Source organism: Toxorhynchites rutilus, chromosome 1, assembly GCF_029784135.1.
Source record: "Toxorhynchites rutilus septentrionalis strain SRP chromosome 1, ASM2978413v1, whole genome shotgun sequence".
NCBI lineage: Eukaryota > Metazoa > Arthropoda > Insecta > Diptera > Culicidae > Toxorhynchites > Toxorhynchites rutilus.
Genome location: NC_073744.1, coordinates 53,791,507 through 53,805,693, shown reverse-complemented (window position 1 = coordinate 53,805,693; position 14,187 = coordinate 53,791,507). Strand labels below are relative to the sequence as shown.

The window sequence follows — 14,187 nt, the reverse complement described above, 5'->3', positions numbered from 1 at the left end:
AGTGGATAAGGTGACTGTACAAAATCTGATGGCAGGCGTCAAACGAAAGGCTCGCCAATTTGGACTAAGTCGACCGGAATCTTAACTGAGTATTTTTTCCGTCTTTTATACATATTGAACCTCAAAAAAAAAGATATTTTGATTTTTTTAATACACAAATAATCGATTTACACGCAATTCGGTTTGACCACTTTTTGATCCGAACACCCTTTACATTTATCTACGCTTTGCGCTCTTCCCAACAGAAACCCTTTCTATTGATATTTCATGTCTCGATTAGCTTAGGTGTCATCCTTGGTGAAGATATTTTTGCTACTGTCATGCGGAACCAAATCACACACAAGATTCCTGAACAATTATTTTGAGTCGACGATAGCCTAGTTTGATGATTCCCCTCACAATTGTGTAGTTCAGAACTTTAATGGAATGGTGTCTGTTCGATGTATCGTATATAAAATGAAACTGAAAAGTTGCCGCAGCGAGATCCAATATTCATACTCTAGGCAAATGTTCCTCTTCGTTCTTCTTCCTCTTCTTTTATTTGATCGTGGAGACTTTGAATCATTCCCCTCCATTGATCGCCGATAAGTTGTTCGTTATTGACGGCATGGATAGGGAAGCTCACAAATGAGCAGAACAAATGTATGGGAAAATGGGAATGCTTCTAGTTTTCATCAATTCAAACCGTTCACACACCAGGGGATTGTAATATATATAGCATAAAAATACAAATCTTAGGGAATTTCCGATTCGTTTTGTATGTAAATCGTCAAAATCCGTTCGCGCCAAAAATAGTAATTAACGTGAACTTTATTTCATAAAAACGTGACCTGTAGCTCCACGTCAAAAAATCTAAAAGGGGTGTGTCAAAATTTGCTGTTTTACGACTGATTTGGCATGGAATTTCTCTATATTTAAATTTATGGGAGTCCTACGTCTCTTCGATGGTGCCCCCGACATTACCCACACGTGTCGTATTTTTTTCGTTAAAACATAACTTGTTCAATGTTCGTAACTGAAAACCATTGAAATATAGTGCACAAAGGCAAAATTAATAAGCGCTAGCATAAATCCAATTAATCAAACCACTGCGTGAATCACACTCCACAAACCATTGGCGTAATTCGCAAAACACACCCAGTTTGTTTGCGAGGAGCGCAGTTGTTTCCCAATTTATCTCGCTGTTATTATGATTTGAGTCGCTGATATCTGCGTCATAACAACAAAACGTGGATATATAGTGCTCGGGAGTGTGCATACAAATATCCTTCTGTGAACTTCTCTCGTTGCTGCTGCTGCTGCTGCCGTATCGCCGAGTTGGCACGATGAACAAGACAGAAAATCGAGTTATAGCAAAAATTTATTTTTATTGGCCGACGCCGATACAGTAGCAGCAAAACACACACCGAAGCTCGATGGTAACTCGCATCCTGGTCGTGAACGAAGGAATCGAGCCGAGCCAATTCGCTCCACTTTTGCTCCAAATTCATTTATGTGGGATAGGGATGCTGGTGATGATCAATTGGCAGACGTTCAGAGAGCACCTACGCGCTGGGGGGTGGAAATGCTGGCCATCCCCAGCGAGGGGCGTTGTTTACGGTCGCCTAGATATACTGCGAATAGGGCTGCCGAATGGGGATGTTAGTAAATTTATATTTACCTGATCTCGGCGTTGATTCCCGTATCCAAATCGATCGCCTGTAAACGCTCGACTTTGGTGCCTGTAAATTGATTAGAGCAAGAATAGGGAAAAGCGTTAGTGTATAGTTTTACCACGTTCGGGGATTTGATGGTGGGATAAATCAACCCGCCGCGAGAGATTCCCCAAATATGGAGCGATGCAAGATGGATCGGTTTTGGATGGTTTCTTGTTTTCATCTTCCGTCCCCGTGTGTGTTCGTTCCGGCGTTGCGGCAACCGCCAAGCTGTTTATGGGAGCTACTCCCGGTAGTCCCTGTGCCGGCAGTCGAGTAGACTAATGCAGTTATAAACGAGCGGATATAAATTTTTACGAGTCTAAGCGACTCTTACCGAAGTGGGGCTTTACTCGCTGCTGGTCGGGATAATCAATTTTGCAAAGTGTAGTGTATCGTAGCGAATGCAATTGGAGTTGTTTTTCTCCCACTACTTCCGGTTCAGTGGGCTCGAAATTGATTGAATTCAGCGATGCAGTTTATAGTTGTTTGGACAATAAATAGGGCCGGGACATGACGGGTTTGATTCTTGGCCGCGCAGTGCTGTTTGATTGTTTGATCGGCAAAATAACCACAATATAGGAATAGATGGTAAACAACTTAATGAAAATTTGATCTTTGGATATTTATTCATTATTGAGAAATTATAGACACATATTTTTTCGCCATTTGGGGGGTGCATCATCCTGGATTAAGGTGGTATAAAAAATCGCCGTTTTGTCGATATAATATTTTTTGGGAAAATGTTTAAGTTTTGAACATCTTGATTCTTTCGCTTCCCCTTCCAACCACTGCTATGTCAATGTAACGGGTATTTCAATAAAGACGCTACAAAAGTAGACCGAAAGGGACCACAAACGACGCCATATTTTTTTCCCGCTCTCTTGACATTTCTCTTCAGTAAGGTTTGCCATCTCATAGTGGAAAGATATACGAGTCGAGATTATTAAAATTTACTATCGAAATTCGGAGTCAATGGCCTCAACTTTGAGAGCGCTACGTCCAATTTATGGTCGTCATAATCATCCTGCCAGATTAACAATTGAGCGTCTAGTGGAAAAATTTGAATCCAAAGGCACAGTGCAAAATGTTACCGTGCCAGTGGGACAAGGAAGTGCCCGTAGTGTCGAGAATATTGCTGCCGCTAGCGCATCAATTGAGGAAGACCCAAATCAGTCTCTCACACGTCGTTCTCAACCGTTGGGCATCTCTGTGACGTCATTGTGGCGAATTTTGCGAAAAGATCTTGGCCTACATCCTTACAACATCAAATTGACGCAAGAACTTAGACCGCTTGACCACCAGAAGCGTCGTTGAATTGGGCTGATCAACAACTGAATGGCTTCTTTAATAAGCAAAACATGTCTTATTTGTCAGGCAGCACGGCAGTCCACACGTACTTCATGAGTCACCATTAAATCCCGAAAAAATACGGTTTGGTGCGGTTTATGGTTCGGCTATGTCATTGGGGCCTACTTCTTCCGTGACGATCAAGACCGGCACGTTACTGTGAATGGGAATCGCTACCGCTCAATGATAACCGAATATTTTTGGCCCAAATTCGATGATATGTACTTGGACAATATGTGGTTTCAACAGGACGGCGCCACGCGTGTTATCTCACGAAATGACCCAGTCAATTGGCCGCCTCGGTCGTGCGACTTGACGCCGTTAGACTATTTCCTGTGGGGCTACGTCAAGTCTATGGTCCATGTCAACAAGCGAGCGACGATTGATGAACTTCGTACGAATATCGAACGTGAAATTGCAGCGGTATCGGCCGATTTATGCTTGAAAGCCGTCGAAAATTGGGATCAGCGTCTGGACTTCTACAAGCGTGCCCGTGGTGGCCATGCAAAAAAACGAGTTCCATACAGAATGGCATCAAATGTACTTTCGCATGAATAAAGAATTTCATTGATATCCAAAACCGTTTTTGTTTTATTCAAAAAAAAAAACTTTTGTAGCGCTCTTATTGAAAAACCCGATATATAGAAAATAGATAAAGCATACCATAATTACCGGACTATCCCCATTTGATTTTAGCACTTCTGTCACCGGATTGAACGGATTATTATATTAGGTTGGGGAAAAAGTAATCCATTATTTTTGGATGAAATTTAAAACTATTTTTAATATGCTTCGGATTGTCCGATTTGGGTCAAATATACACCGTTTTGTTGGAAAACTTTTTACCATTCTCATGGTAGCTTCATAATGTCTCTATCATAGAGGTCTTGGTTCTTATTAGCGAAAAACCATATCACTAGATTTTTACTATCTTCCCTTGGTCCCAATTTCTTATCACTCTGAAAATTTTCCAATGCGAGAAAAAGGTGATAATCGTTTGGTGCCAGGTCCGAACTATATGGTGGGTGCATTAAAACATCCCAATCAAGTTCTCGGAACTGTGTGGCCTTGCGTTGTCCTGGTGGAACACACCTTTTCTGTTGGCTAATTCTGAACGTTTCTGGTCAATCGCTAGTTTGAAACGGTCCATTTGTTGACAGTAGAGATCATATTTTAGTGTATTGCATTGGAAAAAAAATTGAAAAAAAGATTTTAAATAATTGTTTTTAAAAATTTTAAAATAAATTAAATTGCACGTATTTTACTGTTACAGTATCGGCACCATAAACACCATTCACAATTTCAGCAGCCTGGCTTGCATTTTCGTATTCATAAAATAAAAAGTGTAAAATGTACCGAACTTTCTCTTTGTTGACCTCTGTTAACACACTGTAACTCATAACAAACGAACCTCGACTGTAACTGTAACTGAATGGAACAAACGAACAACAAAAGAATTTTTTTAGTGTGGAACCATGTTTACAACGAGCCTCGACTTGAAATTGTATGATCGATATTACGCGAGATATTGATCTCTGAAGCCAGCCAACGAGAAAATAATGGATAACCTTTTCCCCAACCTAATATTATTTGTCGTTAGATTCATACATGCAAAAGCTAGATACAAATGTTTGACTTCCGTATAGTTACTCGCTAAATTCAACGGTAACACATATACACACTTGCGAAAGAATTGCACTTGTGGTAGAATTGTAAACTGTAAACTATAAACTAGTCGGTGGCTTATGGTTATTTTTTCCAGTTACAGTTTCGGGGATATTTCTTATAATATATGGGCTGAACAGGAGCAGGAAGTTCCTAGAAACCTTTTTATGTCCCGTCAATAAACAGGCATTAATTCTTGGTTTACCAAAAACAAAGGTACAAAGAATATTAGAAATATGCGAACTTGATATTCCAGAACCTTTATCGTCTTGTAACTATCTAGAAGGTCGTTGAACATTCTTCTCTTCGAAAAAAGATTCGGAAAACACGCTACAACTGCATTAAATGTACTAAATTTTTTGCTCGAGCATACAATTATGGTATGTTCTGATTCTTGCACCAATAAAACCTCAATCGATTAATAAGTTTATATGTTACCTCATACCTCTTTATACTTTCATGAATAATATTCAGTTTCTTACTTTCAATTAAAAACAGGTGAAAAAGTAAAAGATTTGCTATTGATCTGATTAGCAAAAAATTGTGTTAGTCCAGAATATTTTTGAAAAAACAAAGAAAAATCGATTTTTCATATCTTCCCGATATTGTTACACACTACACCTACACACACCAATACAAAAATACGTAAAATATTGTGAGACCTGAAAGTTGTAGCTTCAAAATGATACGCATACCATCGATATGCGTTGATTTTTCACGAAGTTACAGCATGACAAAAATCACTTAAAATTTCCGATTACGCAACCTGTTCCTTTAATTTTTTTTGTCGAGTGTATTTCAATTATTTTAGTTTATTTTTTAAATTTTTTTTCAGTGCAATGCACTAAATACAGATCTCTACTGTCAACAATTGGATCATTTGAGGCTAGTTATTGACCAGGTGTTTTGTTCAATCAGGACAACGCGAGGCCAAACATGTTTATAGTGACTCGCCAGAAATTACGGGCATATGATTGGAATGTTTTAATATATCCACCAAGTAGTCCGGACATGGCCCCAAGCGATTACCACCTTTTCCTCGCATTGCCAAACTTCGTGCGTGAAAAAAAATTAGGATCAAGAGAAGATTGTAAAAATCCATTCCTAGAGTGTTTTGGCAATAAATACGAATACTTCTGCGAGAGAGGAATTATGAAGCTACCTTTAGAATAGCAACAAATATTATAACAAAACGGTGCACATTTGACCCAAATCGGACAATCCGAAGCATATCAAATAAAGTTTTGAATTTAATGCAAAAATAACCAATTTCATTTTCCCCAACCAAATATGTCACTTCATGTTTCTGGGAGTCTTCTACATTTTTGATATTACGTGCGAACCGAAAATATGATCGCTCTATAATTGCAGTCCTGAATGTGGGCGGCTTCCCACTAATACACATCATAATCCCAATGTCAACATTTGTTTCCAATCATCTAATAGCTTAAAATTCTCCTAAAAAGCGATTTACGAGCATCCTAACCTACACATCCCATCTTCTAGGGAACATCTTTTCTCCTCTGTATGAGCATTGTACCACTGCGAACCATTAGTCTGATCTATTGTAGCAAGGGAACATCTTTGCTAATTGCCTACAAATTCACAGCCCAGCAAAAGTACACCTCCAGCTGCTGTCTAAGCGCTGCTAATGACTGTTATCAGACCTCTCTTCCATCGCTGGCACTTTCGTCTGTTTCCCACTGAGGGAGATGTCCTTTTCCAGCTAGCTCAACATTAGTTTACTGAACTATCACCATCTAGATCGTATCGTGACGAGAACGTAAGCATCAAAAACCGTCCCCATTGCCATCGCCGTCATCATTGCAATCGTCTTCTTGGTCGGTTATCATTATTATTATTATTATTATTAATGACAATATTTAACTTACCAATTGGAAAATTCTCTTCGATCGAGGCCAGGTAATGCTCCCGGGAGAACTGGGGTGCATGATTGTTCACATCCCGAATTGTGATGTTCACGTTGCACAGCGTCGTGAAGAGACCGTCGCTTGCCTGTAAACGCAGAAGGACAACGTACGGACATATCAAACAGCTTTGTGGAAGTTTTCATTCTGGAGAATTTCAGTTTTTATCGGAAGGAGAAGTCATGTACGTTTGAAATTTAAGGGTGTACACGATAAAATTGCATCACGCTTAAATCGCTCATTTTTTTGGTTTATTAATGACGATGATGATGGTCCCGCCACCTTCCTCTACAGAGGTTTGAGCAAGACGAGTTATATAGAAGATATTTTTTTTCTCAGCTTTGGAATCAGTTTAACACATTAATCACGTGAACTACGGAGCATCGATCGAACCCCACATTTACTTTTTTTGCGCTTAATAAAGAATTATATGTTTCAACATCTACTTCAATAATAGCGTTATACTTATTGTGAAGCGTGGATTTTCGAATACGTTTGAAACTTTTACTTCTTTTATTACGATGTTTTCGTTTTGACTTTTCAAATAATCAATGAAAACATCGGAGGAATGCTGATCGCTCATGCCCACAATTTTTAATCGTGGGAACAACAGCCCGATATTTTTCACCCAGATTGTTTTCGATGTCATTTTTCACGTTTTTTATATTTGCTCCAGTTGCACACTCAACAATGATGGAGCCATCTCTACAATATCTGAAATAACTAAGTCTTTGTGTTCTTGGATCTAGTTTCGTTTTTAAATACTTACGAGTATCCTCGCAAGCTTGTTTGGTTTCCACTGTACAGGCTGTCCGAGTACAGTCACTTCTGATTGCGGCAAGTGTAGCTGGCTACGTGGTCGAGTTAAAAAAATAGCTTGCGTTTTTGCAGGATTTATCTTTATTTTCCTGCGTTTTTGGAACTCTTCTAGTGCATTTTGTGCTGTCTGCAATTTATCGACCGGACCTTTTCCGGCTTTTTGTCAGCAACAATAAAGCCCGTATCGTCAGCAAAAAAGTAATAGCTGACTCCATCCACCATTACTACTTCCGCAGTGAAAATATTATATAACACTGGACTAAGAACACATCCTTGAGGTACTCCAAACGGAATTGACTGGCAGGCTGAAAGTTTTCCTTTGACAATTACTTGGAAGTGTCGTTCTTCCAAGAAAGATAGTAGAAGCTTGAGAATGTACGGAGGGAAATCAGACGCTTTCATCTTATGAAGAATTGCATCCTGTCAGATGGAATCATAGGCTTTCTCGACATCCAAAAGTATCATTCCAGCAGATTTTACTTCGTGGAATTGGATCCTTCGCGGAATTGGATCGTGGTTTGTTAGCCTTACCAGTTGATGATTCGTAGAGTGACCGCGTTCAAATCCAAACTGTTCCGCTGGTATGATGGCATGGTTCTCCAGATGATCCTGTACTCGAGTGAGTACGATGCGTTCCAGAATCTTACTCATTGTGGGGAGAAGGCTAATGGGCCGATAGTTAGTGGGAAGTGTAATGTCCTTACCCGACTTTCATGTTTCCATTCACTAGGGAAGTACGAGAGACGCAAACAAGCATTGATGATTTTGGTCAAAACTATGAATCCTTTCCGTGGAAGGTTCTTCAGTAGAACGTTGTGAATTTTGTCCTTTCCAGGAGCTTTTCGGGGTTGTAAAGTTTTGATGATTCCCTTCAGCTCTTTGGGTCGAATCAATGGGACATCTTCAATGGCTAGGACAGTTGCTCCTATTTGCTGCGCTGATTCTTCTACTGCCTCTATTGTGGTTGGGTTACTAGGTAGAGTGTTACCATGAGCGGCGGAGAAACTCTCTGTGAGAAGATTTGCTTTTTCAACCGGAGCTGCTATCAATGCATCACCATTCCGTAGAGGGGGGCTGTACTTAGTGCTTTTGCGTAATGGTTTATTTATCTTCCAAACATCTTTCGCACCGTTCTCAAGGTTACGTATAGTGTTAGCAAACTTTTTGTTTCTGGCAGACGTGCATTCTTCACGGATGCGGACATTTAAAGATTGCACTAATTCAGAAAGGAACGGATCTCGTGTTCAAAACCATTGACGACGACGTTGATTCCGTAGTCGAATCAGTTGACCAGTCGATGCCGTTAATTTAACTTCTTCAGTTACGTCAGGGACTGCAGTAGATTCGGCCTGAGAGAGCGAAGTTGAAAAAAACTCCACACATCTATCGATATCATTGGAATTGAGGATAGACGTTAACAGCGGAGACTACAGGTTGATTTTTTCACTCAAGACTGATTTGAACTGTTGCCAATTTGCACGTTTATAACACAAAACTTTCGGTGTATCCAAAACAAACGGCACTGCTACTTCAACGTAGAACTTCACAGGTAGGTGATCGGACGACAGCTCGTTGATGACTTCCAGAGATGACATATTCGCGATATTGTTGGAAAGTACCGAATCTAGAGTCGACGGTTGACGACTGCCAGGCGGGTAATACGTATGCTTGTCGGGGACGTGGATGAAGAATTTTGATGAAGAAGCTCTGCTTGCTAAGATGTGTCCGGCTTTATTTGCTCTTAAGCAATTCCACTGACGATGGCGAGCATTTAAATCCCCAGCAACGAAGAGCGGTTCATTTTGATTCAACAGATTATTGAGATCTCGCCCAAATATAATCCATGATGCATTTCGGTGCGCTCCAGGGAAATAAACGGCAACAATGTAAATGGGTTGAGTATCAGCATGGATGTTGGTGTCCAAATTCGATAGCACTCGTGTTGATATTTACTTGAGTGAATTTTATCTCTTTCCTGATAGCAATGAGAACCCCAGTTCCTCTTTCGTTGTCACAGCTTCTTCTATCCGCTCGGACGCAATTGTAGTTGGGGTGGTAGAAAGCATTATTCGGTTTTAGCCAAGTTTCAGCAACTGTAGCGACGTCGATGTTGTGTTTACAGAGAAAATCGAAGAACCCAACTGGTTTCTGCAGGATTGACCTGCCGTTCCAATTCACTATGTTGAGACGATCAGTATTATACATGGTACAGGTACTTCATCATTAGCCCTGAAAGAGCCAGGAATTGCTGTTGCCTGGAGTGGCATCCACTAAGACGGATAAACATGTCCCTCGCGAGACAGAGGAATTAGGAGATAGTGAACGGGTTGTCACTGGTGGATTAGTCGACGAGAGCGGGTGCACCGTCTCTGGCGGTGGATAAAACTTGCGCGTAGGACTTCTGATTTGATGAGTGCTGGGTCACCCGGGTTGATGGAGGCGCTTCATCACCTGTGAGTCTTGGAAATGAAGTATTCGTCACACGTGGTAATGCTGCACCAGGTTGCTTTTTCCTCTTCTGTAACTCTTGAAGGTAAGTTTTTCTTGCAGGACAATTTCGGAAGTTGGCCGTATGATTAGCACCGCAATTTGCACATTTGATTTGAAATTTATTGTTGTTATTGTCGTTCAATTGTGCTTTTTTCGGCAATGGGCATATATTGGTAAGATGCTTGCCGCCACATTTCACACACTTAGGAGGAATATTAGAGGCGAATGAACTGCAAAGTTTAAAGGCTCTTAAAAACAAAGAAAGAAAGAAAGAAGGAGGAATATTGCAATTACTCGAACCGTGACCAAAAGCTTGATAACGGTGGCATTGCGCTACATCATCGGGTCTTCTGACTTTGTGTTTCCTCGGGCAAAGTAGAGAAGATAGAAAGCTTACTGGTCCAGCGTAGATTTCGAAGTAGATAGCACCTTGATGTCTCGAGGGTGAATGTTATTGACTTCAAGTTCGGCTTTCAGGTCAGGAATCGCAGTATTTGATAGTCCAGATAACACGAATTTTGTACAGACATTTTCCGAAGTATCATGGGTATAATATTGCACGTTAGCAGCTTTCAGGGTGGAAACTGCTTTGGCGAAAACATTCTTCGATTTGGTCAGAAATTGTACTGATTTTTTCGTGTGCTGCAACACGTAGGGGCAGCTTTCATCAGAAGGGATACCTGCCTAGTTTAGTTTCTGGAATATGTCTTCTTTCATCGGAAGGCCAATTATATGAATTGGTGGAACTCTTACTTTAGAAGAGGATTGCGTTTGTGTGTGTAGATTTTCAGTATCAGCTTCATCCATGTCGTTTAACAAATCAAAACTGTTTTTAGTCAGGACGTTTAACATTGCCGTAGATGTTTCGGATGGATCCATTGTAGCAGGAGGCTCATCTTGTTGATGTCTAACCTGAGATACTGCCGGGTGGTTGCGTCGCAGGTTGTATTGTTGGTGAAGCAAATTATCATCAACGATGTTAGCCAATAAATCATCGGAAAGTGAGATTAAATTGACACACCGAGTATCTTTATTCTTCCGGCCGATATTTTGCGACGACCTGGAGGTTGCATTTTGTGTATCCTGGTTTTTGATGGGTTTTGGCTTTCCCAGGATGATAACACGCAATTTTTGTAAGAGTATATAACGGGAAAAATAGATTTTTTTTCGTACACTGATATAATTATACCAGGTTCATTAGGCGAATCATATTTCATTGGAATAATAAGCTAAAAAAAGTGATATGTGTATTGTTTACAATTTAAAGAGTATTATTGTCAGAAATTGCTGAAGTATTCCGAGAAATTCAAGATTTTGTTACAACGAAAGATTGAAAACAAGTAGATGAAAGACTGCATTTCGCCGAACAATTTTGTGCGATGCAATTTTATCGTGGACACCCAGCATACCATTTGCACGGAAATAGCCGAGCGATTGGTCGGATTCAATATGCAATTAATTATCATATTGAACGTAAACCAATCGAACACCAATTAATAACCAACTAGGCACGAACGAATGTGTGCTCATCGATTCTTGTTGCGGTTCTAAATCCCACTGGCCGACGATTATGAGCGGCGTTTTTCCCCCTTTTTTCATTCATTCCCATCATCAAAGAATCTGGTTCGTTTGATGGCGAGCCTCCCCACCCACCTGTGACTCTGTGTCATCGAGCTAAACTCACCTCGACGGCGAAAAATACATTTTCCGACTTCAAATGATTGACATCGAGGGCGGTACTGCCTGAAATGGTCAGCTGGCCGGATCGTTTATCGATTTCAAAATGCCGCGTAATTGCTTCGTTGCCAATTATTCTGCAAGAGAGAGAGAGATAGAGAAAGCAAGAGTGACAGTGAAACAGGATAAACAAGAAATGTCTAAATAGCAAATGCGCATAAAAAAGAGCGCTCTCGACGATAAAATTAGAGATCAAAGAAAAGTTTGTGAACACACGCCAACAGGTCATTTTGTTCTGCCAAGCAAATTACCGATAATTAATTTCCGATACGACGTCCGGATCGCGAGCTTTGATGATTAGCGGGGGTTCAAAATGGGTGGCCCCTTCATCCACCGAAGCGCGATACAGCGGACTCTCACACACCGGGGGAGAATCGTTTGCATCGAGCAGCGTAATCCTCAGTGACACAACGGATGTTTGGCCCCGACCTTCGTCATCGGTTGCTTTGTAGGACAGATAGTACACGGATTGAGTTTCGTAATCAAGACAGGGTGCCCGTCCAGGTCCTGCCTCTTTCGGGATTGGTGCCGATTGGATTGAACTTCCCGCTATCGGCGCTACTGTGGTTGCCTTTGTCGGGAATAAATCCATCACCCAGCTTGTAGTGGTTTCCGCTTCCTCCGATCCGAGAGCATCCCAGCTGGGAGCGGTTGGAGGGGCAATGACGTTCACATCTGCAAATTCGTTCGATTCTCCGTTATTGAAAATCTTGTACGCCATGTAGTCGTCGCCATGATCCAACCATCCCGTTTTCCCGTCATTTGTAACGTTGAATTTGTTCATTTCTTCATCATGCGTCAATTCAGCAGACGTTGGAAGCTGTCTCCTTCTTCGCCGTCGCCTACCCTCCGGATAGCCTTCTGGAGCCGGACATTCGGCTACGGTAATCGCTCCCGTTATCGGGTCCACATGGAACAACTCCGCTCCGGTGCCGGTCAGCGAATAGCGAATCCCTTGATCCCCAAAGTGTCCCGAGTCTAAATCCTTTGCCGTTACCGTTGTAATCAAATGGCCCGGATTGGCTGTTTCCGAGACTGTCGTTGAGTACGCGTCTTGTTCAAAAATCGGTCTGTTATCGTTCGAGTCAGTGATCGACACGGTTAGTGTCGCCGTCGATGACAGTCTTGGGTTGGTTTTTGTTTCCTCCGCAATAATCAACACAATAAACTTCCTATGGTTGGGATTTTCGTAATCCAGGGAACCATTCGCCACACGGATGCTTATCTGCGAAGAACCGGTGACCAATTTTGGCTCCACGTCGAAGACTTCCGAGACGTCATCCAGCCGCAGGGAAAACACAGCATTCTCACCCACGTCCGGATCATGTACACTCATCTCGATCGGGAGCGGAGTTCCCGGGGCGGTATTTTCCGACATCGACACGAAGTATTCCTTCTTGTTGAACATTGGTGGTGAGTCATTCACGTCCCGGATAGTGATCGAGGCTTGTGTGGTGGCCACCGTAAGGTTGTCATTTCCTGGGACTCCATCGATCAGTTCACGAGCTTTGACGGTGAGTATGATCAAACCGGTATCGTCAGGCAGGGCTTCCTTGTCTAGTGGTTTAGCTGTGCGAAGTTCGCCGGTATGTCGGCCCAGCAGAAAATAATCCATAGGATCTGCAACCGAGAAAAACATGATAAATCTCGGCAAAGATCGGTGTGTTAACCCCCCAGACACAACTTACTTGTCACCAACTCGTAAACAATTTTTCGTGGCTGTCCCCGATCACCGTCCCTCGCATGGATCGCCATCACCAGCGTCCCGATGGGACTGTCCTCGTTGATCACTGCCGCCAGTGACCCCTGGAAGACCGGTGGAGTGTTCTGGACATCCTTGACGTGAATTTCCAGCCCCGCGGTCGCATTGAACATCCCATCGGATGCTTCCAGCAGAATTTGATAGATCATCCGCTCGTTGTAGTCTAGACGACCCTTCAGCACAACCACCGCCGTCAGCTTGTCCTGGCTGCTCTCCACTATCTCGACGGAGAACTTCTCGCACGCATCCGGATTCAGCGGTTGGGGAATACAGGTCACATCCAGATTGTCACCGACCGTATCTTTGTCCGTCACCAGGATCTCCTTGAAGACCGTGGTGCCTACTGGGGCATCTTCCAGCACTTGCGTTTCGTAGGGGAGCTGGAAGTGATAAGAAAGGAGGCTTTAATAGATCATTGCTTAGTATAGAACATTTCTAACCAAATCATAATATTAAACTATCAATATTAAGAAACAAAGACTGCAAATCGTAGGTCAGTAAGAAAGAGTAATTTTCACCATGAGGAAACTGCGCGGGAGCAGAGAAATGCCATTCAAGATCTAGACCAGGGTTTCTCAATGTGGTCGATATCGACCCCCTGGAGTCGGTCTCCCAGGGGTCGACATGAACGAAAAATGATTTTGGGGGTCGACGAGGTCTGAAAATCGACCCCTATTGAATAACACAAGTTATATTTTTAAACTTTCAAGACGTTGCATAAGTTGTGTGAGCCACCCTGTTA

At 42.0% G+C, this 14,187-nt stretch overlaps 1 protein-coding gene across 11 annotated transcripts in view; it reads right to left on the bottom strand.

Moving 5' to 3' along the window:
- Positions 1-14,187, bottom strand: part of LOC129766800 (cadherin-87A) — a 722,345-nt gene that overhangs the window by 77,930 nt on the left and 630,228 nt on the right. For all 11 annotated transcript variants that reach the window (XM_055767405.1, XM_055767415.1, XM_055767419.1 and 8 more), the window contains 5 exons: positions 13,372-13,825; positions 11,935-13,303; positions 11,631-11,760; positions 6,602-6,725; positions 1,661-1,721 (listed from right to left, as the gene is read on the bottom strand). In XM_055767405.1, the coding sequence (XP_055623380.1) occupies positions 1,661-1,721; positions 6,602-6,725; positions 11,631-11,760; positions 11,935-13,303; positions 13,372-13,825 (2,138 nt within the window). The remainder of the gene's footprint in view (positions 1-1,660; positions 1,722-6,601; positions 6,726-11,630; positions 11,761-11,934; positions 13,304-13,371; positions 13,826-14,187) is intronic.